This window comes from Mesocricetus auratus, unplaced genomic scaffold (genome assembly GCF_017639785.1).
Source record: "Mesocricetus auratus isolate SY011 unplaced genomic scaffold, BCM_Maur_2.0 Super-Scaffold_100691, whole genome shotgun sequence".
Classification (NCBI taxonomy): Eukaryota; Metazoa; Chordata; class Mammalia; order Rodentia; family Cricetidae; genus Mesocricetus; species Mesocricetus auratus.
Window position 1 is genome coordinate 13,369,340 of NW_024429267.1, and position 26,693 is coordinate 13,396,032.

A 26,693-nucleotide genomic window follows, 5' to 3' on the forward strand; every position below is an offset into this window, starting at 1 on the left:
AACATCCTTAGCCATCCGGGAAATGCAAATCAAAGCAACTCTGAGATACCATCTCACTCCTGTCAGAATGGCTAAAATCAAAAACACCAATGACAATTTATGCTGGAGAGGATGTGGTGAAAGGGGGACACTCCTCCATTGCTGGTGGGAGTGCCAACTGGTTCAGCCACTTTGGAAAGCAGTATGGAGATTCCTCAGAAAAATGGGAATAAACCTACCACAAGACCCAGCAACTCCACTCTTAGGCATATATCCAAAAGATGCCCATTCATACAACAAAGATGTCTGTTCCACTATGTTCATAGCAGCTTTATTTGTAATAGCCAGAACTTGGAAGCAACCTAGATGTCCCTCACCCGAAGAATGGATAGAGAAAATGTGGTACATCTACACAATGGAGTACTATTCAGCAGAAAAAAATAATGGAATCATGAGATTCGCAGGCAAATGGATGACACTAGAAGAAACCATCCTGAGTGAGGTAACCCAGTCACAAAAAGAGAAACATGGCATGTACTCTCTCATATATGGATTTTAGACATAGATCTGGGGAGTGCCAGCCTACAATCCTATTGCCAGAGAGTCTGGGAAACAGAAACTTCATTTACTGGCTGGTTAAGTACTGAGCTGAACTCAAGAAAGCCAGTATCAGAGAGGGAGGACTGATGATCAAAGGGATTAAGACTGGGCTGGTTGAACCCCCAGAAACAGCTGACCAGACAAAGGTTAACTCTTGAATCCCAGGCATCAGCCTGGGAATCCAGCATGGGACTGATCAAGACCCCCTGAATCTGGGTGTCAGTGAGGAGGCCTAGGTAATCTATTGAGCCTTGGACAGCAGATCATTACCCATCCCAAGTATACACACGGTCTCTGGACTCCGATAGAACAATGTGAGGTGCACTCTCACCCTGAACTCTTGGGGAAGGGTCTAGGTCCTGCCCTATATGAAATGACAGACTATGGACACCCCCATGGAGGGCCTCACCCTCCCTGGGGGAAAGAGGGGATAACGGGGGGGGGGGATGGGGGGGAGGGCACGGGAGGAGGGGAGGGAAAGGGAGAGGGACCTCGTACTGACTTGTGAAGCAACCTTGTTTCTTATCTAAATTTAAAATGGAAAATAAAAAAAATATTAGTAAAAAAAAAAAAAGAAATACTAACTTATATGACTAACGTTATTGGAACATAGTACACTTGAAGTTCTAGCTATTGCCATACGACAACAAAGGGGGATCAAGGGGATACAAATTGGGAAGGAAGAGGTCAAACTTTCACTGTTTGCAGACGATATGATAGTTTACATCAATGACCCAAAGAACTCTACCAGGGAACTCTTACAGCTGATTAACACCTTCAGCAAAGTGGCAGGCTACAAGATCAACTCAAGAAAATCAGTAGCCCTACTTTATACAGATGCTAAAAGGGCTGAAAAAAAAATCAGAGAAACATCACCCTTTACAATTGCCACAAACAACATAAAATACCTTGGGGTAACGCTAACCAAACAAGTGAAAGACCTGTATTGTAAGAACTTTGAATCTTAGCCAGGCGGTGGTGGCGCACGCCTTTAATCCCAGCACTCGGGAGGCAGAGGCAGGTGGATCTCTGTGAGTTGGAGGCTGGGCTGGACCGATAGCCTCCAAAACAATACAGAGAAACCCTGTCTCGAAAAACCAAAAAAAAAAAAAAAAAGAACTTTGAATCTTTAAAGAAAGAAATTAAAGAAGCCCTCAGAAAATGGAAAGATCTCCCATGCTCTTGGATAGGTAGGATCAATGTAGTAAAAATGGCAATCCTGCCAAAAGCAATCTACAGATTCAATGCAATCCCCATTAAAATCCCAGCACAATTCTTCACAGACCTTGAAAGAACAATAATCAATTTTGTATGGAAAAACAAAAGACTCAGGATAGCCAAAACAACCCTGTTCAACAAGGCAACATCCGGAGGCATCACCATCCCTGACCTCAAGCTCTATTATAGAGCTATAGTCCTGAAAACAGCTTGGTATTGGCACAAAAATAGACAGGTAGACCAATGGAATTGAATTGAAAACCCGGGTATTAACCCACACACGTACGAACATCTGATCTTTGACAAAGAAGTTAAAAATATACAATGGAATAAAGAAAGCATCTTCAACAAATGGTGCTGGCATAACTGGAGGCTGGCATGTAGAAGAATGTGGATCGATCCATGTTTATCACCATGCACAAAACTTAAGTACAAATGGATCAAAGACCTCAACATAAATCCAGCCACACTGAACCTCTTAGAAGAGAAAGTGGATGGTACCCTTGAACGAATTGGTACAGGAGACAGCTTCCTGAACATAGCACCAGTAGCACAGACAGTAAGATCAACAATTAATAAATGGGACCTACTGAAACTGAGAAGCTTCTGTAAGGCAAAGGACACAGTCAGCAAGACAAAAAGGCAGCCCACAGAATGGGAAAAAATATTCACTAATCCCACATCTGACAGAGGGTTGGTCTCCAAAATTTACAAAGAACTCAAGAAGCAAGTCTCCAAAACAGCAAAGGACCCAATTAAAAAGTGGGCTGCAGAACTAAATAGAGAGTTTTCAATAGAGGAGTCTAAAATGGCTGAGAGGCACTTGAGAAAGGAGTGCTCAACATCCTTAGCCATCCGGGAAATGCAAATCAAAACAACTCTGAGATACCATCTCACTCCTGTCAGAATGGCTAAAATCAAAAACACCAATGACAATTTATGCTGGAGAGGATGTGGTGAAAGGGGGACACTCCTCCATTGCTGGTGGGAGTGCCAATTTGTTCAGCCACTTTGGAAATCAGTATGGAGATTCCTCAGAAAAATGGGAATAAACCTACCACAAGACCCAGCAACTCCACTCTTAGGCATATATCCAAAAGATGCCCATTCATACAACAAAGATGTCTGTTCCACTATGTTCATAGCAGCTTTATTTGTAATAGCCAGAACTTGGAAGCAACCTAGATGTCCCTCACCTGAAGAGTGGATAGAGAAAATGTGGTACATCTACACAATGGAGTACTATTCAGCAGAAAAAAATAATGGAATCCTGAGATTTGAAGGCAAATGGATGACACTAGAAGAAACCATCCTGAGTGAGGTAACCCAGTCACAAAAAGAGAAATATGGCATGTATTCTCTCATATATGGATTTTAGACATAGATCTGGGGAGTGCCAGCCTACAATCCTATGGCCAGAGAGTCTGGGAAACAGAAACTTCATTTAGTGGCTGATCGAAGAAGAGGCAGACTCCCTCGGTTAAGTACTGAGCTGAACTCAAGAAAGCCAGTAACAGAGAGGGAGGACTGGTGATCAAAGGGATTAAGACTGGGCTGGTTTAGCCCCCAGAAACAGCTGACCAGACAAAGGTTAATTCTTGAATCCCAGGCATCAGCCTGGGAATCCAGCATGGGACTGATCAAGACCCCCTGAATTTGGGTGTCAGTGAGGAGGCCTAGGGAATCTATTGAGCCTTGGGCAGCAGATCAGTACCCTTCCCAAGTATACACACGGACTTTGGACTCCCATAGAACAATGTGAGGTGCACTCTCACCCTGAACTCTTGGGGAAGGGTCTAGGCCCTGCCCTATATGAAATGACAGACTATGGACACCCCCATGGAGGGCCTCACCCTCCCTGGGGGAATGAGGGGATAACGGGGGGGGGGTTTGGGGAGAGGGCACAGGAGGAGGGGAGGGAATGGGAGAGGGACCTGGAACTGACTTGTGTAGCAACCTCGTTTCTTATCTAAATTTAAACTGGAAAAAAAAAGTATAGGGAATGCACTTTTGATGCGAGCCTCAGCCCTCTAGGAACATTTCCATGCCATTTCATATTCTACCCAGACCTTCCTTTCCTGACTGGCAGACCTTGCTAACACTTCATTCTTCAAATAATTTATGCAATTTGTCCTACAAAGAATAGTTTCAACACACATTCCTTAGAAACGATTTTAATCATCAATTCTTAAGAAGGTCTTGCTGTATATAAGAGTTAAATGTGGTGTTTCCCATGGTGACTGATACTGTCCAGGCAGATGATTATAACAGCCACTGGTAAATTACAAAAAAATCACTGAACAATTAGCTAGAATTATTTGATGAAAGCATGTGATACTTCAAATGTATTCTTTTGGGTAATACATTTGAATGGTGTTTTAAAACTCTGACACCATTCACAGCCAATACCACATTTCAAATGACATGTACTTTTCAAATAAGAAGACTTTGTAGTTCCTTTTTCCAATAAATATGGGTGCTTAAAATTATGAAAAAATAATACATCACATGCCCCATAAAATAATTTATCAACTAGAAAGACACTGGTATCAATAATAAAAATTATGCAGTTGGGTTTTTTCCTCTGATTTAGGCATGGTTTGATGCATGCCTTTCCAGTGTTTCATCTATGTAAGAATAGGAAAACAATATTATTTTTATATTTTTAACGGATTTTAACAAGGAAGGACATTTTTAGTGTGTTCAGGCAGTCCCTAGACTCTCTACAGGGGAATAAGAACTGTCTCATGTTCTGAAAAGCCTCCAAGAGTAAATAGACTGCTCAGATCCTAAACAAGTATTTGGTTGAAAATCTCTGTGCTAAGGAGGAAACTGAGGTGCGTTACTTTACTATGTTATCTTCTGAAGTGAAAGGACACTGGATGGAAATAAGCAGCCTTTTCTATTATAAGTATCAGAAGAATATAAAGTGACTCTGAAAAATAAAGCAATTAGGCTTCTCTCCAAGAGCAGCGAGTGGTGTCGTAAGCCACCATCAGCATGCCATCTGCCAGTGTTAACAGACTCATCAGTGGCAAAGCTCGGCTGCCTCCATGCCCTGTTCCTCCTTGGTCTCCTGCTACAGTGCTAACTAGTAAGAGTCCATTTTCATGGCATTCTATGGGGGTTCCCTCGTTGAGATTATGTAAATCAACAACATCACATACTCCAAAAGAATCTCATTATGATAGCTTGAAGGAAATTACGATTCTTGTTTGAAACAATGTTTCTGCACCCAGTGCATTCTTTTCAGGAAGGAATGCTTTACTGTCCTGTGGCACACATTTACTATTAGAGGCACAGCACTAGTGAGAGCCACAGAGCAAACATTGTATACAATGTGACCTTTGATATAATCCTTCAAACAGGAAGACTCAACACGGCTACAAGTTTACGAATGTAAAAATGGACACAGTTTGAGAGCGGATTCACTCATTAGTACAGTTTCACGGAAAGCTGAATTTATTTAGGTATAGTTTTAGTAGAGTTAAAAAAAATCAAACCTAATCCCCACATATGTAAGTATTTGTATGTATGTATATTGAAGATTATAAATAATATGATTTTACTTATATTAAAGATGATTTATTTACATTACAGATGATAATTATAACAGCCCAAAAGAATTTGGGGTGTTACTCCAAATGAGGGTAGAAAATGATACAGTGGTTGATGAAAGACAAAGAATACTAAAACACAGCACAGAATCTGTTGTCTGTTTTCACATGGGATGTAACTCAAAAGCAAATTCATGTACATCTTTCAAGTATTACAAATGCCAGTCTTTCTCCAAGTCAATAGTTCAATGAAAATTTATATATACAGATATGCATATTTGCATACTCATTTAAAGTGGCCAGAGAAAACCAATTTGCTAAGTATAAGGAGCCAAACTTTGTGTGAATTCTTCCACAAAGAAAAACTGTAGTGCCTTGAGTGTGGAAACTATAACTTTTACCTCCTTGGCAGAGGCTGAATTTATATAAATCATCTGGTGGGATCTGGCATAGACCACATGGAGACCACTGCTGCTTGACAAAGTTCCAGCACTTCAGCATTGCGAATCCCCACTGCCAACCTCCTTTTTACTGTCATCTTGAGTGGTTCTCACTATGTGCTATGGGAGTTTCCTTTGTTCCTTTTCCTTTGGGAAATTTGCATGGGCTTTGGTGGAGGATGAAAATTTGCACAATGGCATTCTCTTTAAACAAAATAATTCTTTGGAAAAGATCCCTGCTTCTGTGGAATCATATAGCATGATAACTGCCTACTCTCACATGTCCCCTCCAATTACATAAAAAATAGAGAAGTTAAATTTACTAACCCGGTATACCCGGACTCAAGGATGAAAAGCACACAGTTGAGAAAAACAACGGGACCCAGACCCAGAGCTTGAGGCAAAAGTTCAGTTAATAAGTATAGAATAGTGCTCATAATTGTGACTAACTGCATATATGGCAGGATCTGGTCTGCCCCACCAGGGATCAGATTCTGTTAAGAAGTTAGACTGGCTTGATCCCCTTCTGTCATATACGCACTGAAGGAATCAGAATGGTGTGGTATAATGGAAAAGACAGTAAGCTATCAGGACCGTCCCCTTTGGGAGCTTATGAGGGGAACAGGCCCATGTGATAAGACTGAGGCACAGAAGAATACAATTAGGAAACAGCTCAATGCTTGTGCTACATGGTACAAACATTCCATCATGCCTCCTGAAGAATGAAAATTCCTCATGTGGTTTGTTTCTCAGGACACAGTGCCTGACATCTCTTGACCAAAAGGGCTGAGACCATGGAGGAGGAAGTGGAAAGAGGGCACCTGACAGGGTTACTGAGTCTTAGGGGACAATAGGCATTTAGATTCTTGCTAAACTTACTGGTTTTTGCTTCAAGAAAAAAATGCCGTGATGATGTTGGTGACTGCTTTCACTCCAAATCATTAAGCCTGCTCTCAATATTGCTTGTGGTTAAAGTATAATGCAATTATAGACTACATAAGGTGTAGCCTGTTTTCAATAAATGGGCAGCCTTCCTGACTCACCCTCAGATCATGTGAGTCTCTTTCCCTCGCCAACTCCACACCTCCTCTTTGGGACTTAAACCTCAATGGAGCTGGACTCCAGCAAGGGTCTGATATTTTCAGTGGGTGTCAGGGAAGGGGGTAACCATTGCTCTTAGGAACAGTATATCCTATCCCTTGTGACACAGCAAGAGTTTAAATTAAAATAAGGCATGAGCCATGCATTTATTATTGTCACGACAGATACACACATGGATGTTTAATTACTGACATTTATTTCCTCTATTTTGTAAAAATCTCCTTTGTACAGTTAATAAAACCAATTAAAATAAAATATAGGTTAAACTCTATGAATTAGGAAATCAGTTTTAAAGTAGGTACAAGACAAGCAATGAATCAAAAACAGCTAACATAGGAGATAAATTTGATGACATCAAGTATGGTAGCTTGTAGTGATATATTAATTATGTTTTATTAAAGCTTTCCTGAGGATTTAGAAAGCAAATCAGTCAGCCAGTAGCTTTTCCCTTTACCTCAGACTGAAAGGGCTGATCCATGAGCTTTCCCAAACCCCAGACTGCTGCCTCTCCTCAACATGACTGGAGAGAATCCTGAGACTGAATGTCTTCCTATCCTCAATGTGGCTGGAGAATGAATACCAGCTCTGAGACTTTGCTCCTGTCTTATAGACCGCCCTAATGTTGGGATTAAAGGTGTGTTATCCCAGGTACTGGGATCAAAGGCATGAACTCTGTGACTCTTCAATCTTGAGTAGGCCGTGATGGTCTTGAACTAACAGAGATCCTCTTAATCCTGAGTCCTGGGATTCAAGGAGTGCACCGATACTACCTGATCTCTATAGCTTGAGGCTGACTTTGCTTTCTGAATGCTGAGGCAAGCTTTAATAAATCATAAATAATATATCACCACAGTAGCTCAGCCTTTCAAGTCCATCCCTGGAGAGGCTGTGTCAGGAGGAATGCTGTTGAGTATGATGCCAGCCTGACCTATAGAAATGAGAGCTTGTCTCAAAATGTAAAATAAAATAAAATGAACAGGGACGGGATTGAGGAAATAAATGAAAGATTTGATTGAAAACAAGGAAAAGAAAAGAAAAACTTCTAGTTGGCAAAGATGAATTTCTTATAGTGCTGATTTTAAAAACTAGAGAAAATATAAATAGCTAATAATAGGACTATAAAGACACGTCTTTACAAATATTAATTATACAATCAATTAAACAATATTGGATTCTAAAGTGCAGAAAAAAGGAAGGAGGTTGGGATTGTTGGCCTATGGTGAAGCCCAGGCTTAGTGTGTGTGAGGTCTGGGGATAATTCTTAGCACAGCCATGACAACAGTCACAGTAGAGAACAGACAACCTTCCTTAATTGAAAAGAGCATAAGTTCAAAGCCAAGTCAAGAGTCTGCTTTTAAAGACCATGGCTGAAATTGCTACATGGAGTGACTGGATGCAAGAGTCATATAACCACCCTCAAATAAATATCAAGTTCTAGTGATTTAAGACAAGTTTGGTACAGCATCTTACTGCAAATCGTCCTAGATCTGAAATAAGGGAGGATTCTGATCTGCTTTTTGAAGCTAGTTTAATACAGGTATCGAAAGGCTATATGGATTTATGAATGTAAATATATACATAAGAATGTACCTATACACATATATACCATATATGCATGTATGAATATATAATATAAAGCATATATTACATACTTGTGTAATATAATATAATGTATACAGAAAAATAATGTTTAGTAAACTCAAGGCCAGGAGAGAGTTTGTGACTTGCATTAGATCTTAGAGCTAGTGAATTATGGAACTGGGTCCCCAAAAACCTCAAACCAAAGACTGTACTCATAAAAAACAGGATATTGCCAGAGAGGAGTCTCACAGATGAGGAATGCTGGCTGCTCCTGCAGAGGACCTGAGTTCAGTCCCCAGCAAACACATACTTAAAGAATGGAAGCCAGATCAGAGAAGTATTTGTGAATAAGACCCAATTTTAAACTCTTCCGTGACTGCTAATTTCCGTGTCAGCACTCTGAGAAAGGAAACTAAGTCTTATCTGCAAGGAGAGAGGGAGGCATTCCTGTGCGTGAAGCTGACTGTCCCGTGTGCTACTGTAGACATTTAGAGCCTTTCCCCGTATTGGAAGAGGTGATTGTGCTTTTGATCGTCCATCTCTCAAATACTGAAATGTGACTGTCTGTTGTTTTCCCAGGCAGCCAGATCATTTCCTTAGTGCACAGCCAATGCCCTGAGCTTTCCGACTGAGAGTGCCCATGAGGAAGGACGTCGGAGATACAGCGTGGAAAGCGTTCACTTCAGCATTTATGTCATTTGCCCATGTAATGACCAAACTTGACAGCTTGTCAGGAGTGACATTTAATATGCCTGCTCTACACAAGTCATATTTCATTACTTTTCAAGACAGGGGCCCTGGGGAAACAAGCTTGGAGGATTTGAGAGGGAGCTAATGCAGTCTATTCATCTACCCAGGACAAATCTGCTCAGGGCTCCTTTAACCAAGAAAAGTGGTATTTTTAGGTTGCTGACAAATAGATTGATATGTAATTTACTTCTGAAGGGAAGATGTGTTCCTTGTCTTGAGTCTCAGGAAATGTAGAGGCTTCTGTTGTTCACTGGAATAAATATTCACATTTCAAATGAAATAGTATATTGTGGTAGCTAAAGGGTTGGCAAATAGGTTTTTTTATTGTGATTTTTTTGTTGTTGTTTTTGTGTTATGAGGGATTGAATACAGGGCCTAGGGCTAGGTAAACACTATGCCACCAAGTTATAATACTAGCAGAATGTCATATTTGAAAATATAAGAAAGTCAAAATACAGAAGTTCTTAGTAAAATCCCCAACTTTATTTCCTCAGAAGAAAATGACCAAATTCTTGAGATTCAGTCAGTTTTTCTCTTATACCAGAAGCAGACAAATTTCATGTTGTGTCTAAATTATACGTAAAATGTTACAGAGTATCATAAATCTGATAGGTAAAAAAGATGCTGAGAATATAATCATAGTATTTTCGATCATGTGCCATAATAGAAAATGTATCAGGACTACAGCCATACTACTCATCCCAGCACCCAGTCTCCTTTGAACTGAAGCTAAGTAGGGAGCTGTCTGGTTAGTACTTGAATGGAAGAACATGTATTAGTGGGTTGCAACCCATAGATAGATATTGAGATGAATGAGTGTAAGGATAGCAAAAGTTTCTCTATCCCTGCACTCTGCTGAATGGGTACCTGTGTGTGTATGTGTGTGTGTGTATCTATGTGTGTGTAGGCATATGGCTGTGTATGTGTGTATGGGGCTGCATTTTTATAGAAAGGTATGGGAAAGAATTTACAGATGCAAGAAGACAATGACAGGAAGAGAAACAAAAGATATTAAATATGTTGTTAGCAAACGTCAAACACAAAGACAGTTAAAATGAGACACAAAATGTCCACAAAATTTTTGTGCTATGAGGATGGTAGGTTGAGGAAAGTTGGAAATATTAGTTCCTGCAAAGAAAGACACTGAAATATTTCAGGCAAACCCCGGTCTGAGTGAGCAGGACTGAGTCCCTGTAGCAGGACAGTCAAGGTACACATAGTTAACTAGCCCTCTTTCCCCAGGCTGTACCTGAAGCCAATTACACCAGAACTGCTGGGAGTGACCAGCTATCAGTAGGTTTTAAAGCTCCCTCTGGGCTTCTAATGAGCCAAATTTAAGAATCGCTGACCTAGATCTTGGCATCCTCCTTGTGTCTTCTAAGCAGGATGTTTTTTGCATCCAACAAGACCTTATAAAACATCTACCTTGTGCCCAGCATTGTTCCAAGTAATGGCAATGAGAGAATTTAATGAGAACAATGAATGACACACACAACTGCCCTCCAGGACATCAGAGTCCATATGGAGAAGGTTATGTAAAAATCTTCATATTCATTGTAATAGGGAACAGAACAGTAGCTCATGGGTATTATTCACTAAGCTCAGTGTTAGCCAAATGATAAGCACATATTTACTCCCACAATCTTCTGTTTTTCTACTACTTCACTTTATACATAAATATTTGCATAATTTACAGAAATAACAGTATTCATTATATGACAGCTAGTAGCCTGACCATACCATACCATACCATACCATACCATACCATATCATACCATACCATACCATACCACAGCATACTGGTCATGCTAAATGAGGGAGGAGGAAACTAGCAATTCAACCAGAAGGGAGATGCTACCTTATGTTAAGGGAAACTTTAGTGTAAAATACGTTTAAGGGTTCTCAAGGGGAGGCTAAACAGATAAGCAGTTTCAGGGTGAAATAAGAGCCACAAAATCAAAAAGTGCATAGCATCATCTGTAGTGAAACTGAAACTCCCAGGAAGTTTAGTTGGGGCCAGCCAGGCTTTCCTTGTGTTTCTAGTCACTCCTGGGACATTAGGTCACACATGACACATGAGTGTCTCAAATAGAATGGTTATGCTCCCCCCGGGGTCTGATCAATAAATACAGTTAATAACTGGCAAGGCACCTACCAGCTCCTCATTGTTCAATGATGTCCTGATGACCATAGCAAGTGACAGACCAGATTTTCGGGCAGCCAGGGTCTGAAATAAACAGGATTATGATGGATTAATTTTTGGAGAAGGTGGCTTGTATGCATTTCAGAAAGCAAAGTTGTAATAATGATAGCTGTCACTGTTTCTACAGAGGGCTTTGCCATAGGACCACCCTGAGTGGAACTCACTGAATTTTAAAACCAGAGATCTCTAAACCCAACTTGACATTTGACCCTTCATGAGACTGAAGTCCTTCCAAGAGATATAAGGACTTAAAAGTTTCTGGGACAGCAAGAAGCTTCTGGAACTTTTATCCCCCATGGTACAGACAGTCACAGTCTGTCAAGAAACATGTGCAGTGATGTCACCCAGCCTGACTTGAGAGCTAATCTGAGCTCTGCCTGGCACTGCATGACTCCTCAGGTGTTTCCAAGAATAGTCTTCATATCTAGTGGGGATGTATTCTCCTGCACACCCTTATCAAGTGAGGGAGAACCATGGTACCCAGAAGGATACCATCTGAAGCAGCAGAACCTTTTCACTTCTACTCATACAAAACTGAACCTTCACTGTCTGCTTCCTACCCAAGCAGCACGCTGTCAGAAACTGCACCGCTACAGACAAATTCAGAAATCGGAGATTCTGAGGGAGATATGAATGCACCTGATTTGCTAGCTTCCTCCTCTCTTATACTGTCCAGGCTCCCCTACCTAGGGAATGGTGCCACCCACAAAGGGCTAGATCATCACCAGTTATCAAACATAAACGTTCACAAGCTAACCTAATCTGCATAATTCCTCACTAAGACTTTCTTTCCAATTGATTCTAGGCTGTATTGATGGTTAAAATTAGCCAGCATGAAATATTTGCCCCTAATATTATATTTCTCTTACATTTTTTGTTTTTAGCTTTGCCATATATATTTTTTAGCTTCTCACAACTAAACTTCATGTTGAATTCCTGGAGAATTTAACAGTACCCAGATCTTGTGTGTGTATGTGTGTATCACTATGTAGCCCTGGCTGGCCTGTAACTCATTACATACAACAATCTGGTCTCTAATTCATGGACAATTCACCATTCTCTATCCTCCGAGTGCTGGAATTACAGGCGCAGACGGGAACTAAAACTCTTTATTCCCTACTAGCTCTATTTCACCATCTTGCCCTCTTTTTTATCTCATAAATAAAATCAGTGTGTGTTTGGGAAGAGTAGAGAATGATGAAATAAATTGAAAAGCACTTACCATGGCCTGAAGATTCCAGGAGCAAAAGAAAACATTTAAATAATTAAACATATGAGAAATGGGAAAAGCATAACAATGTTCCCTTAGTGTAACAGTTAAAAATGTTCCCACACTATCCTGACAAGAATCCAAGCTAACTCCACCAGTGTGACACACTTTCCACTGTAAGATCTTACAAGACAGCATCTTAGTTAATTAACTTTTTGGAGAATTAGTTTTAGTGTGTGTGTGTGTGTGTGTGTGTGTGTGTGTGTGTGTGTGTGTGTATACATGCCCACAAAGTATAGAAGAGGGTACCAGATTTCAGAGCTCCCATTACAGGTGATAGGGAGACATCTCATACGGGTTCTGTGAACCAAACTCTAGTCTTCTGCAAGAGTAGTGTGTCCTCTTAACCACAGAGAATTCCCTACAGTCCCATAACATTTATTTTAAAATTAAAGTGACTGCATTTAGTGGCTTTCTTAGAAAAATCAAGCACTGCTGGTATAAAAGGTTATGCATATTTATGCTAATAGGGAATTTTTTTGTATAAAGTAAGTTTTGATATTAAACCATTAAGAATATTGCATGCCCATAGAAAAATTCAACTTGTTCTGGCCCAGAATCTTGTCTCTTGCTCTTAAGTACTGTTGTCACAGCTGTGTGCCACCACATCTTGCCTGGAAAAATTCTGGATACAGCAATAGTACTTGTCATTTGGAAGGACTTTTCCTTTTGAGATTAATTTTTTCCATCTATGTGTATGTGTGTATCTGTGTGTGTGTGTATGCCACAATGTGCATGTACCCATAGAGTCCAGTAGAGGGCAGCAGATACTCTGCAGCTAGTGTTAACAGGTCGTTGTTAGTCACTCAACTTGGACATTGTGAACCAACCTCAGATTTTCTGCAAAAGCAGTAAGTGCTTTTAACCACTGAAAGATCTCTCCAGGACTAGGAATTTTTTTTCATGATAGAACACAGACTACTGTTCCACTATCAGTTCTTGGCATTTCTGAGTGCTCTCAGAATCCTTCCTTACAGGAGGCTCTGCTCTTCAAATTTATGTTCAGGACCAACACAAACTTTAATGAGTTGGAGACTACAGTCATCTTTTGATGGAAGAGCTTAGTAATTCAGCTAGAGTCTATCATCACCTGTTAGGAGATTGTTTAGCATCATCTGTGTCCACTATAAAGTCCGGAGTCTACTATGTTGAAGTGAAGAAACCCAAAGCAAGCTTTAAACTTTGGAAGTTAATCTTGTCCTTCTTCACAGTATTGAACATCAAAGCCCAACTCCAACAGCTTACTTGGTCTTCTGTGCTGTTTCTTTTGGCTCAGTTATAAAGTCAGTTTAAATGAAAAATGTGTAATTTCCATTGATGTCAAATCAGTTGAAAGATTAGAGTCATTTCTTTCATCAGATGCATTTTTAAAGAAATAATGAATGTGTTGGTGCTGGGCAGACTCTGGCCTTGCATATTTTACTCTATGAAATATTTATAGGCTAGGTAGTCAATGAGGAAGGCTTTACATTTTAACAAAGGAAACATCAAGGCACGCAGCCATTGAGGATTAAGCAGGAGTAACTCACCACATCCCGTACGATAGGCAATGTCTTTTTCCTGCGGAGATCAGGCATGCTATCTATTCCATACAGTCCACGCCCAGCCCTGAATGGGAACAAAAAAGCAATAATTTCAAGAGTTCCCCACTGTTAAATCATAGAAAAGCTGTGAAAGTATCAAGTGGAGGTCATTGTTTTCAACTCATTCGCAACATGGTGAACCTCTAAGACTCTAGGTCTTTGCTCAAGGTGAAACTCCAGCTGCTGCACCTGCTGATGATTTGTGTGGGTACCCTATGTGTTGAAACTTTTAAATGCACATGACCTGAGATGGACATGTTAGTTTCCTATTAATATCACTGAGAGGAGAGGCAAAACCTTTAGGGACACAGAAGTTGCTGTCTCCAGCAGAAATCACAACCAAAGCATTTCTGTGCAAAAATAGTGTAGACGTCTTTGTCATCTAAGTTCCATTATTATTATTATTATTAGTAGTAGTAGTAGTAATAATAATAATATTATCATTATCATTATCTTGTGTGCTATATTGTCAGAGACTCAGCTTCAAATGACATCTCAAGAACCATGGGCAAATTTCAAACACTAACCCATAAGCTTCTCTTATTTGAATTTTTCCCAAATAAATGCATGGGATTAAGGAATTTGTTGTCCTTTATTTTGTAAGAGTAACAAAGGCTAATTCAGCTCAATATTTATCTCAAGCACATTGATTAAATGGATTTCTACGGATGAAATAATTAAACAAATGAAGTAAATACAAAGTATACAAAAACTAATATGGCAATATGGCTCAGTGGTTAAGAGCACTTGCTGTATAAACATGAATACTAGAGTTCAGATCCCCACAAACACCTACAACCCCACATCTAAGGTGGGAGGTTATATGGAGACAGGAGGATGGATGGACAGGACTTGCCTTGAAAATGCAAGCCACATATTTAAGGAGAGAACTTGCCTCATAGGAATAGGTGGAGAAGTATAGCAGAGTACAGCCCATTCCTTTTATGACTTCTGTGTGTACATGTACACTCTGAACATATTCATAGACACATATACACAGAGAGATTACAGATAACCCCTGAGCAAATTTGGAGTACATGGGAGAGAGGTGAAAAGGGGAGAGGTGGGAAAGGGGAAGTTGGAGGAGAACAGGAGGGTTCAGGAGGACTGAGACAGGAAAGAAATAGAGGAGGGAGGGCAAGAAAGGAGATGCCTTGATAGAGGGAGCCAGTATAGGTTTAGAGAGAAGTCTAGCACTGGGGAAATGTTCAGGGATCGGATGACCCAACTAAGAATCTAGGCAGTGGTGGAGAGGTTGCCTTTGATGCCCTTCCCCTATAAATGAGATTGAAGACTATCTAGGTTGTCACCCCTAGAACCTTCATCCAACATCTGATTGAAGCAGAAGCAGGCACCCACAGCTAAACACTGAGTCATACTCCTGGAATCCAGCTGTGGAGAGGGAGGAGGGATGAGCAAAGGAGCCAAGACCTTGCTGGAGAAACCCACAGAAACAGTCGACCTGACCTAGTGAGAGCATGGAGACCCTAGTCGTGAAGCTGGGAAACCAGCATTGGACCGAACCAAGCCCTCTGAATGTGGGTGCCAGTTACCAGGCCTGGGCAGTCTATGGGACTTCAAACAGTGGAACCAGTGTTTATCCCTAGTGCACAAATGGACTTTTGGAGCCCAGATACAAGAAAGAGGGACTAGGTCCTCCCCTAAACGATATGACAGACTTTAATGGTCCCGTGTGGAAGACCTCACTATCCTTCGGGAGTGGGTGTGGGTTGGTTTGCAGGGTGAGGGGGTCAGTGTGGGGCATGGGGACGAGGGAATGGGGGGATTGATATGTAAAATAGGACTGTTTCTAAAATGAAATAAAAAACATTGTCTAAGAAAAAAATCTTTAAAAACTTAAGTATAAACTGCATAATTGAGTATGTGTAAGCTTAGCATGATACTGTGTGTGTGTGTGTGTGTGTGTGTGTGTGTGTGTGTAGTGGTGAGCCCACAAAACTCTTCACGCCCATAAGGGCGGAGATAAGGAAATTAGCACAGGTGAAGATAAAAGGAAGTGAAACAAAAAGGGAGCCCTCTTTGGAAGCCTGCCATGCTTCTGATTCCCCCGCTTGTGAGTAATTTCTTTCTCTGGTAAATAAACATACTATATTCCATATTGCATTGATCTCCCGTGTCAGCTGGTGTCAGAAGTGGGATTTTTGAGAGCCCTGTGCGCGGTCTCCCAGGACAAAGGAAGCTGCACTCACCTAATGGCCAGCAGCACAAGCAGGTTGCCATGGCGGCTCTGCATAGGCTGTGGTGCACACCGCCTTTCAAGGCCTGGCATTCTTTGGCCCAGCCAGCCATGGCGCAGTGGGCAATGGACTGGGCAGGTGGGGGATCCTCTTTTATCTTCACCTGTGCTAATTTCCTTATCCCCGCCCTTATGGGAGTGAAGAGTTTTGTGGGCTCAACCCTGTGTGTATGTGTGTGTGTGTGTGTGTGTGTGATTATTTATGTATAGAAAATGTATAGAAGGCTGTTGTTCAAACTTCAAAGTGAAGTTACCTGTGTGGAATGAAAGCAGGTGAGAGAAAAAGGAGACACACATATGGTAAGTGGTTTTCTAATAATGTGTCATTTGTGGTTAGAATAATTTTACAAGATGTATTTTTATGTCAGGTACACTCAGCTTGGCCTCCTCACTTTGTTTTTGATTACTTTGAGGCAGGGTTTCATGTAGTCCAGACTGGCCTTCATTCTCTACATAGCCAAGGATAACTCTGAACTTCTGACTCTCCCACGTGCTGGAAGCCGGATGACAGGCCTGTGCCATCATGCCTGGATTATGCAGTACTGGTGATCAAACCTTGGCCATGCTCTGCAGGTGTTCTACCCATTGAGTTACACCTTAGCTCCAACGTTGGTTTATAATTGCACCAAATCCAGTCATTTTGCCTAGCCAATTTACTTCTGAAATCTGATGATAGTGTCTCCTTATGTAGTTGACATAAGTGGATGGAGTCTAAAAATCTCTGTCAAAGCCTTGCTCATCTCATGAGGACCAGAACACTCACATAAGCAGCCAAGCTCCTGCCTATCACATCAGGCTGGCAGCTCTGCCTCTGATGGACTATGAGTTAATGACAGGTTATTGGTATTTCAGAGCCCCATTTTCCACTGACACAAAGATGTCCTCTGGTGTGACATTTAGCTTGACAGAGGACAACTTTGTCTTACTGGATTTTTTCCCCTTGGCTGTCATAATTTTAGTTTCAATACCTTTCATGGAATCAAATATTGGTTTGGTAATTATAGAAAAATAAAATAACAAATTTATCATATAACTCATAAAATAGTAATTAAAGTAAAATAGTAGTGATGACAAAGCAGCAATGAATGGATAATAGAGGTACAACTAAGTTTGGAGACACATCACATGATTTGATAAATGTGAAGCTTGGGAAATGCTCCATAAGAATGGCAAAGTGCCAGTGTTGAACTGCTTTGACAATTAGCAGCTGCAGTTTGCATGTGGCCCCACAAAGAATCATGAGCTCAATTAAAAATATGAGGTTTTTAAATACAACTTGATTACACAGTGTATGAACTTTTTAGATGACACTGAGACACGATGTCAAAAGGTTGAACATGCCTGACTTAAGCCATAGGATAAAGCAGGGGGTTGAACATGGACAGAGGTCAAGATGAACGAGAGACGAGAGGAGACAAGGAGGGAAGTGACACGCTTAGCTCATGAGATCTAAGATCCTGACCTTTAAAATGTGGCAAAGATGCTAACTCGTGAGCCAGCTGAGTGCCAGTGCCTATCATCCCAAATAACAGGAGGCTGAGACAGAAGGATAATTTAGTTGAGTGGAGGCATTTAAGCAATTCTGGACAACATAGAATGAGATACCAATTCAAGAAAATAAACTTAAGCCAAGCAAAATGAAAAACCCAAACCCAAAATATCCCAAATCCCCACATTAAATACAGTTTAGCTACTGCCCAGAATACTTCAAACTGGGCACTCTAGGCCACAGGCTGTAATAGTCACAGCTTCAGATTTGGGGTCACAGAAATGTGTTAATGGTGGCAGCAACGTTTTCTTCCCTTATTCTTCCTTTTCTTCCTCCCTCCTCCTCTTGTTCCTCTTGCTCTTCCCCATCTCTCCTCTTCCTCTCTCCCTCTTCCTCTTCTTTTTCCTCTCCCTCCTCCTCTTGCTTCTTTTCTTCTTGTTCTTTTTTTAAATACTAGAGTAGCTTTTTGTCTCCATATTTTCTATTTTGTCATTTTCTTTTTGTTTTTTTTTTACTTTTACTAGACAGGGTTTCTCTGTATTGTTTTGGAGGCTATCGGTCCAGCCCAGCCTCGAACTCACAGAGATCCGCCTGCCTCTGCCTCCCGAGTGCTGGGATTAAAGGTGTGCGCCACCACCGCCCGGCTTGCCATTTTCTTTTAATTGACTAATAATTGTGTGTATTTTTGTAACGAAGTATATCGTTTTAATTTATAGATAAGCACAGAATTTTTTAATCAGGCTAGAATTCATCATCTTTTTATTTGTGGTGTGTGATATAAACATTGAAGTTTCTTCTTAATTTTAGAAAGCTGCGGACTAGGAAAAGGAAAAATAGCCAGAAACTTGTTTTTCTTCACAATCACTTCACAGGCCTCACTAACAAGCTATTAGTATAATTCCCAGTTCCTCTCCTCTCATGTTCCTAAATTTCTACCTTCTCCACAACTCACAAGCACAGAGATCACTTGTTATGCAAAGTAGTTTCAACAATATTTTCCATATCATTCACTCCAATTTTAGGTTGTGATTCTAAGAAATGTCTCCATGTCTCCCCACGAACTGTAATAATGTAAAGCATACATTAGCTAATGTCTTCCACAACACTGCACATCCATCATATTAACTGCTGCCTTCAAGTATTTGAAAATGTTTTGACTCGTAAATAATATAACTGCCACAGCCACATAAAGGAACAAAATCAATTAAGACAATGATTGAGAAGGAGATTGTATAAACAGCAGTGTTGTGCAACTGAGTTTTGCACTTTATTTCCTATCAATTATCATTAATAAAATACAAAACAAAAAACCCATTTTCTGTTTCCTTACAAAGCATGGTTGAAATTGCCAAAAGATATCCAGAACCTTAAGCTAAACTGACAGACATTTGATACTAAGTTTCATACATTTCTTGGGCCTGCTACTTCTATCCTGTGGCTGTTTTAGCAGACTATATACATACAAAGAGCTAAGCCAAACCTGAGTGCTGTGGAATAATGAATGCCAAGTCAAAGACCTTGTAGGTGTCTGTCTGTCTGTCTGTCTGCCTCCCTGCCTGCCTGCCTGCGTGCCTGCGTGCGTGCGTGCGTGCGTGCGTGCGTGCGTGTGTGTGTGTGTGTGTGTGTGTGTGTGTGTGTGTGTGTGTGTGTTTGCAGGTATCCATACAGGTCAGACAAGGGTGTCAGAGCCCCTTGAACTGGAGTTGTAAAGCCATCCAGTATGGGTGCTGGGACCAAATTTGGGGCCTCTGCAAAAACAGCAAGCAATGTTAACCACTGAGCCACCATTTGTGCCCACAAAATGAATACATATTGTGTCTGTGTATGTGTGTTTATTCTCTCATATATTACATTTCAATCACAAAATTAAGTCTTAACCCCCATGGATAGGCATCTGTGATTTCTTTTAAAATCAGGAATATATTTCTTTTTACTTTTTTATCATTTTTTATTTTAATTTTAAATAGCTTGTTTTACATGTCAATCCCAGTTCCCTCTCCCTTCCCTCCTCCCGCACTCCCCTTCCCCCCCCAGCCTCCCACCCTATTGCCAAATCCTTCCACATAGGGGATATCTAGAGTCTGTCATTTTACTCTGGGTAGGGTCCAAGCACTCCCCTAAGAGTCCAGGCTGAGAGAGCATCCCTCTTTTTGATATAGTCACACGAAGACTGTTTGTATACCAGGGATAGACACTGATCCACAGCTCAGGGCCCCATAGGTTGCCCAGGCCTTCTCGCTGACACTCACATTTGGGGGGGTCCAGATCAGTCCCATGCTGGCCTCCCCACTGTCAGTCTGGGGTCCAAGAGCTCTCCCCTGTTCAGATCAGCTGTCTCTGCTGGTTTTGCCAGCCCATTCTTTGCCAATTTGCTCATCACTCCTCTCTCTCTGTCACTGGGTTCCTTGGGTTCAGTTCAGTGATTAATTGTGTGTTTGCCTCTGCTTCCATCAGTCACGGGATGAAGGCTCCCGGATGGTTATAGACATCAAGTTCATTATCAGGAATGGGCATTCGAGGTGGTCTCTCCACTATTGCTTAGCTTGCCAGTTGGTGTTATCCCTTTAGATCACTCGAGGTCGCTCTGGTGCCTGATCTGTATTCAATCCTATGATTCCCTCTTCTCCCTATTCTACCCCCACCCACCCTGAACGCGCCTGATCTCGTCTTTTTACTTTTGTAATTTTATCATCACTATAAGATTATTATATATAATATAGTAAAATGAAATTTTATATATATATGCATACATTTTAATGGGCATATGCATCCATCAATAATAGAGATTTCACTGTTAAACTAAACCTCACAAAAAGACTGGGCTAGGTATGTGACTTGGTGGTAGATTTCTTACCTATGAAGATGAGGGTCAGATCCTCAGTAATGAAAAATACTGAAGTTTGCTCACTGGCTTAACATTTCGATGAGACATGTACTTGATACATCCTGTAAATCTATACAAATGTAGAAGCAATCTTACCAAGAGAGAGGTAGGGGAGATTAACTTTTACAAAGGACTAAGACTGAACCTAACAGTAGGCAAACCACCGACCTCCCAGACTAGAGGTCAAGTCTAGCAACTCCCTAGACTCAGTAATGAGGGGGTCTGAGGATGCTGAAACATCTGGCAGACCAGCAACCGAAGGAGAGGCCTGATTTTTAAGTACATGCATTTTAATGACAGCACTTTCATTGTTGTTGATTGTATTAACATGGCTCTGACAGTGGCCAAAAAATTAGCTAAAGATAGTTAACAATGTGTGACTTACAAGGTGCTAGGCACAATGAATCAAATTACAACTGACATAGACGTGTGCTTATTATTCTAAATAGGTGTATTTCATCGTATTGTAAGAGTTTATTATGAAGTACAATTATAATTCCCTCGTTTTATGAATGAAGAACAAGAGAACAAGAACCCTTCATCTGAAAGACACTACCTGAAATGATAGTGGTAGGATTTGAACCCATACCCCAATGCTCACTAGGCTTTAATGACCATAAGACTGGATCCTCCCATTATCCACTACAATGATGAGTTGAGAACACAGATAACTCAATTTGACAGTTCATGAAACTGAAGTTAAACAGCCTGTCTTTCCAGAACACACAGCTGATATATGGTTGAGATTGCTTTACCACAGGATTATTTTTGCCTCAATCTTATGTGCTTATGGGCAAATAGGCTCTGACTGGGAAGAAGTGGCCAATTAAGAGTTCTGGATAATTTTGGGGTTATTTTCAAAGTATCTCAAGAGAGTTTTTATTTTCAGATTAGGAAACGCGCTTCACTGTGTAAACGTCCCCAGTCCTTCATCAACGTTCCCTCTCTAGTATACAAGAATTGCTGTTAGACACAGGAATCACTTAGTTGGCTGACATTACAAATGGGATCCACGGTGACAAGCTATGACAGAACTCTCGGGAAAAGTAATAATCAAATGAATCTGAGGAAAAGTGGTTATGATATTGTACATAAAATTAAGTGAGAAGTGTTGTGGAAGGGTATTGGCTCTATTATACTGTTTTGAAATTGTTATTTTTTTGCTTTTTGAAACAGGGAATAACTAAAGAGCCAGGTCTTCCAGGACTTTCTGTGTAACCCAGAATGCCTTAAAATTTATGATCACCCTTCTTTTACTTCCAAAATGTAGGGATTACAGGTAGGTGCCATACGCATACTGTAAAAGGCTTAAATGAATGCTATTTTAACTGCAATACCAGTAACTGTGCTTTGTGGGCTTCAGTGTGGTGTTCTGATTAAGTATGTAATATATATAATTTAATGAAGTTAATCAATATATCTACTGTATTTCTACTTACCATGTTTCTTGAAATGAGGTTTTTAAACCTAATACTCTTAAGTAAGATAATTTCACTATTTCCTTTGCCTCTTGCTGTTTCGTTTTCTTCCCACAAAAACTCTCAAAGTAGCTTAATTCCAATGGATATAGGCTTTAGTTAGTTGTGTTATTACAAAATAAATACAGAAAAAATTCTCTATAGAACATATATTTTGAAAATTTTGAGAAGTGTTGCATCTGGGTAAAATATTAATGATTATGTTCTTTGTTGCTTTCAAAGTTAATTTGTTTTATGTGTATGGATGTCTTGTCTGCATGTGTGCATGTGCACCATAGGTATACAGTGCCTATAGAGGAGAGAAGAGGGCATAAGATCCCCTGGAAGCAGAGTTACAGTTGGTTGTGAGTCACCATGTGAGTGCTGGGAAAGCCAGAGTTCTAAACTGGTAAGCCATCTTTCTAACACCAATAACGTTCTTCTAAATAGACCTAATAACATATTGCATGCACGGAGACTGCAAAAGAACTCCAGGAAGATACTAGGAAAATACAACATGAAAAACAGCAGACAGTATATGGAAACTGTTCAGCATCACTCATCACCAGGGCTCAGTGTGGTAGCCTCAAGGGAGTCCATTACACCTGTCAAAATGCTGCTATCAACAAGACAAAAGAGGGGTCTTGTGAGGAACATTGAGAAAGTGGAACTTACACACTTTCCTGGCTTACAGAATAGAATAGTCACCATGGGCAGCAGTTTGATGATTCCTCAGAAAGTTAACAAGCACAGTGACAGTAACAGAATGAAAATATTACTGATCTATCCATAGGAAGTGATATAAATATGCCAAGAGATATTTGTACCCCTTTGTTTATTGCAGCTTTATCCACAAGGACCAAAATAATGAGATGAATGTAGGTGCCACATGCAGACAAATGACAAGGAGATGTGCCACAGAATACTGTCTGGCCATTCAGAAGAGGAACCCACCCTTTGTGACAATGAGTATGACTCTGAAGAACACCAGGCACAGAACCACAAACATGGCATGATCTCTCTAGAAGAGGAATTTAAAAATGTTGACTCTAAGAAATGGCAGTTACCAGGATCTCGGTTGAGTGGCAGGCAGGCAGGACCAGAGAAATACTGATTAGCAGGGATGAAGTCTAAGCTAGAATCAGATACCACAGTGAATATAATTAATATTTTTGTCAAAAATTTTTGGGTGGATATTAAACATTTTTATTGCAAAAAGTTAAGTATGTGATATCATAAGCATTACCTAGGTATAGCTTTTCATTCTTTAGTGTACATATACTTTAAATCACTGTATATAATGAAAGAACAAATATTTTTTCTTTTAGTTAAAAGATAATAATCAGAAATAAGATTATTTAAAAGGAGAAAGATAGCAATCAGTTTCCCCAAAGGTTGATCTTTTTAAATATAAGACAAAGCGATATGATTTCCATATGAGGATTGTTGATGACAAATAGGCTAATGTCCATTGAATGGATTTCTGTCTGAAAGCAGAAAATAGGTTGAATATTTATATACAAAAGAGATGTTAAGTTAATTGAAGTTCAAAAAAAAAAACCAAAAAACCAATGCCTTGCATTTCTGACTCTTTCTGGGTTTCCAAGACAATTGTTAAGGATAACTAGCTGTGTGATTCATTTTCTTAGAATCAAGGAACGTTTAATATTGTGAGAGGTTAATAATGAGTCATTCTAACACCTTTTAGTTTAATCCTGTACTGGTAAATGCATAATCATGTTTCACTTAATATTTCATTTTCACATACATTTAACACAACTGTTCTAACAATAATCATTCCTGTCCTTACTCTTGAAATGTAAGCTAGCCAATGTTTCCTTCCCACCCCACCTCTGTTTTTTTTTATTACTGTTAAGAGTGAATAGATATTTGCCCATGTAATTGAAGACCTGCTTCTGATACAGGGTTAATCACTAGTCCCTAAAAACTTTTTGAGTCCAAATTTAATCACACCTAAGACAAACTAGAAATGACCAGGCCTCAGACAACATGGCAGTCCACATTTTCCTTCCATCTAACAGGAGGGGCAATTCATTGACTCAGAGGTAAAGTGGCTGCCTCCAAGCCTGAGAAACTGAGTTCAATGCCACAATTCCATATCAGGAAGGCAGAACTTAGTGCTGGTCACTTCTCTCACCTACCTCTCTGCACATGTTTTAGCTGTTAATATCCTAATATTATTTCTGTAATATATTCGTTGATTTTTCTATCACCCAGCTTCTCCATATGGATCCTTGATTCATCTTACCATTAACAAAGTGGCTGCATCCACCCTTCTGTGTTTTAGTTATGACACCAATGTGATTGGATGTGTGTTTTAAGACCAGCCCAGAAGTATTGTTCCTAGTATACTGGAGGGCAAATCAAGGACACAGAGATGGTCTATGGATTGTCAAAGTAATGCCATATTTTTTGATAGATTCCTTAATGAGGGTCACAACTGCAGTGGTTTCTCCATTTTCATTCTCAACCCTCCATTCCAATTTATGAACTTTGGTAAAACCCCTAATTTGAACTTCTATAATATTTTAAAGAATGAATGACCTTTATGTCAGAGACATGTTGTATTCTACTAAATTACTTTCTCCTTTCTTGAGCATTTGACCTCATAAAGCTCCATAATGCCCTGTAACAATTTAGGCAGGGCTCTCTGGATGGAGTTCTCTCTCTCTCTCTCTCTCTCTCTCTCTCTCTCTGTCTCTCTCTGTCTCTCTGTCTCTCTCTCTGTCTCTCTCTCTCTCTCTCTCTCTCTCTCTCTGTCAAACATATATTCCTTTGAAGCACATTTTCAGAAACATTGACCTTTACATCATTTTAAAGGGCTAATGTTACTTAATGTTTTTGAAAGAGATACTCAGGGTATGAAAGATTATTATTCTGACAGGAAAGGAGAATATAAGTCATATTTCCAGTAACTGAAGATGGAGAGATGGCTCAGTGGTTAAGAGCACTTGCTACTATTCTAGAGGACTTATGTTTGGTTCCCAGCACCAACATCAGGTGGGTCACAACCACCTGTAACTCCAGATCCAGGAAATCTGGCACCCTCTTCTCACCTCTGTGAGCACCTGCATGCAAAAGATGCACAGACATATACTCAGACATACACTTGTACATAAACATGTGAAATTATAAATATATCTTCAAAAATCACCATATTTTTCATAGCAAAAGACAAGAATCCAATGGTTCTCTGTATTTATATGAGGTAAAATGTAAACACTCCTTTTGACTGCACCATGGTTTTCTCAGATAGGGACCATTGGGGACAATGTAAACTGTTAGAGATCAATTTGTAACCACTGAATCACACTATATATCCCCAAGGCCCATTATCTAACAAACTGTTCCGTAGACAATGTAGTCTTTTCCAGGGCTTACAGAGTTCCCCATATCAACTCCCCTTTTATCTATCCTGTGGTTTGCATGTACCCAAACATTATAATGTACTCCTACATTATTTTATGATGCTAAGCAGAAAACATGCAGCCCCTACATTTCCTCGTAATTAAGCATCAATTACTATTTGAAAACAATTTTCCCCAAATTAAAATTCATGGTGGATAGGGTCTCCCCTTAGAGAGCTAGTGTTAAAACTTTTGTAGTAACTGTGAAATTGTGTATACAATTGTTCCTTGGCTTGGAGCTAATTTCCTTGTTAATCTTTTCTGGAAAATCTCTGGTTCCATTTACACACAGTTTGCAAAATACAATCATTTGTAATTAATGGAAGGCCAGCTGCTTAAGCTGCTTAATAGGCTAGTCTCAAATGTCATTAAATGGAATCAAATATCCAATAGCAAAGAAATTGTATTTCTTAAAACCTGAAATTGTAGATTCCTTTTAATTATAGTTTGGAAGATGCCTGTCGCATATTTTAATCCCTGAAATTTTCAACAATCGAAACCTCTGTCGTTAGTACGTAGAGTCAGCAGAGCCCAAAGGCAAATGTCAAAGCTATTAGGCAGTTTCTGGCCTCCCCAGCCCAACTTCCTCTTCTTTTTAGACAATGTGTCTAGCTGCCTTTCTCTCAGAGCTTCTAGTTTCCTGCTGGTGATGTACTCAACCACCAACAGAAGACACACTAAGATTTTCTGAGTAGCTCCAGTGTGAGGCCTTTCTGGCTTGCTCACCTCAAGGGCAGATTGAAGAGAAGTGAGAAAAACAGAAACTTATCTCAGGAATCCCTGTTTTCCCCGAGTCCTGGTTATGTGTGGCATGCTGGTTATGGCAGAGCTTCAAGGAGACTGTAGGATTCTTAGTATGCAGTTATAATCACACACACACTGCTATGATTTAATCC

At 40.1% G+C, this 26,693-nt stretch overlaps 1 protein-coding gene across 5 annotated transcripts in view; it reads right to left on the bottom strand.

The window, feature by feature from the left end:
* The window catches only part of Unc13c (unc-13 homolog C), a 449,289-nt gene that overhangs the window by 256,528 nt on the left and 166,068 nt on the right, over positions 1–26,693 (bottom strand). For all 5 annotated transcript variants that reach the window (XM_005073734.3, XM_040739669.1, XM_040739671.1 and 2 more), the window contains exons 5-7: positions 14,229–14,307; positions 12,652–12,657; positions 11,382–11,453 (exon numbers count right to left, since the gene is read on the bottom strand). In XM_005073734.3, the coding sequence (XP_005073791.1) occupies positions 11,382–11,453; positions 12,652–12,657; positions 14,229–14,307 (157 nt within the window). The remainder of the gene's footprint in view (positions 1–11,381; positions 11,454–12,651; positions 12,658–14,228; positions 14,308–26,693) is intronic.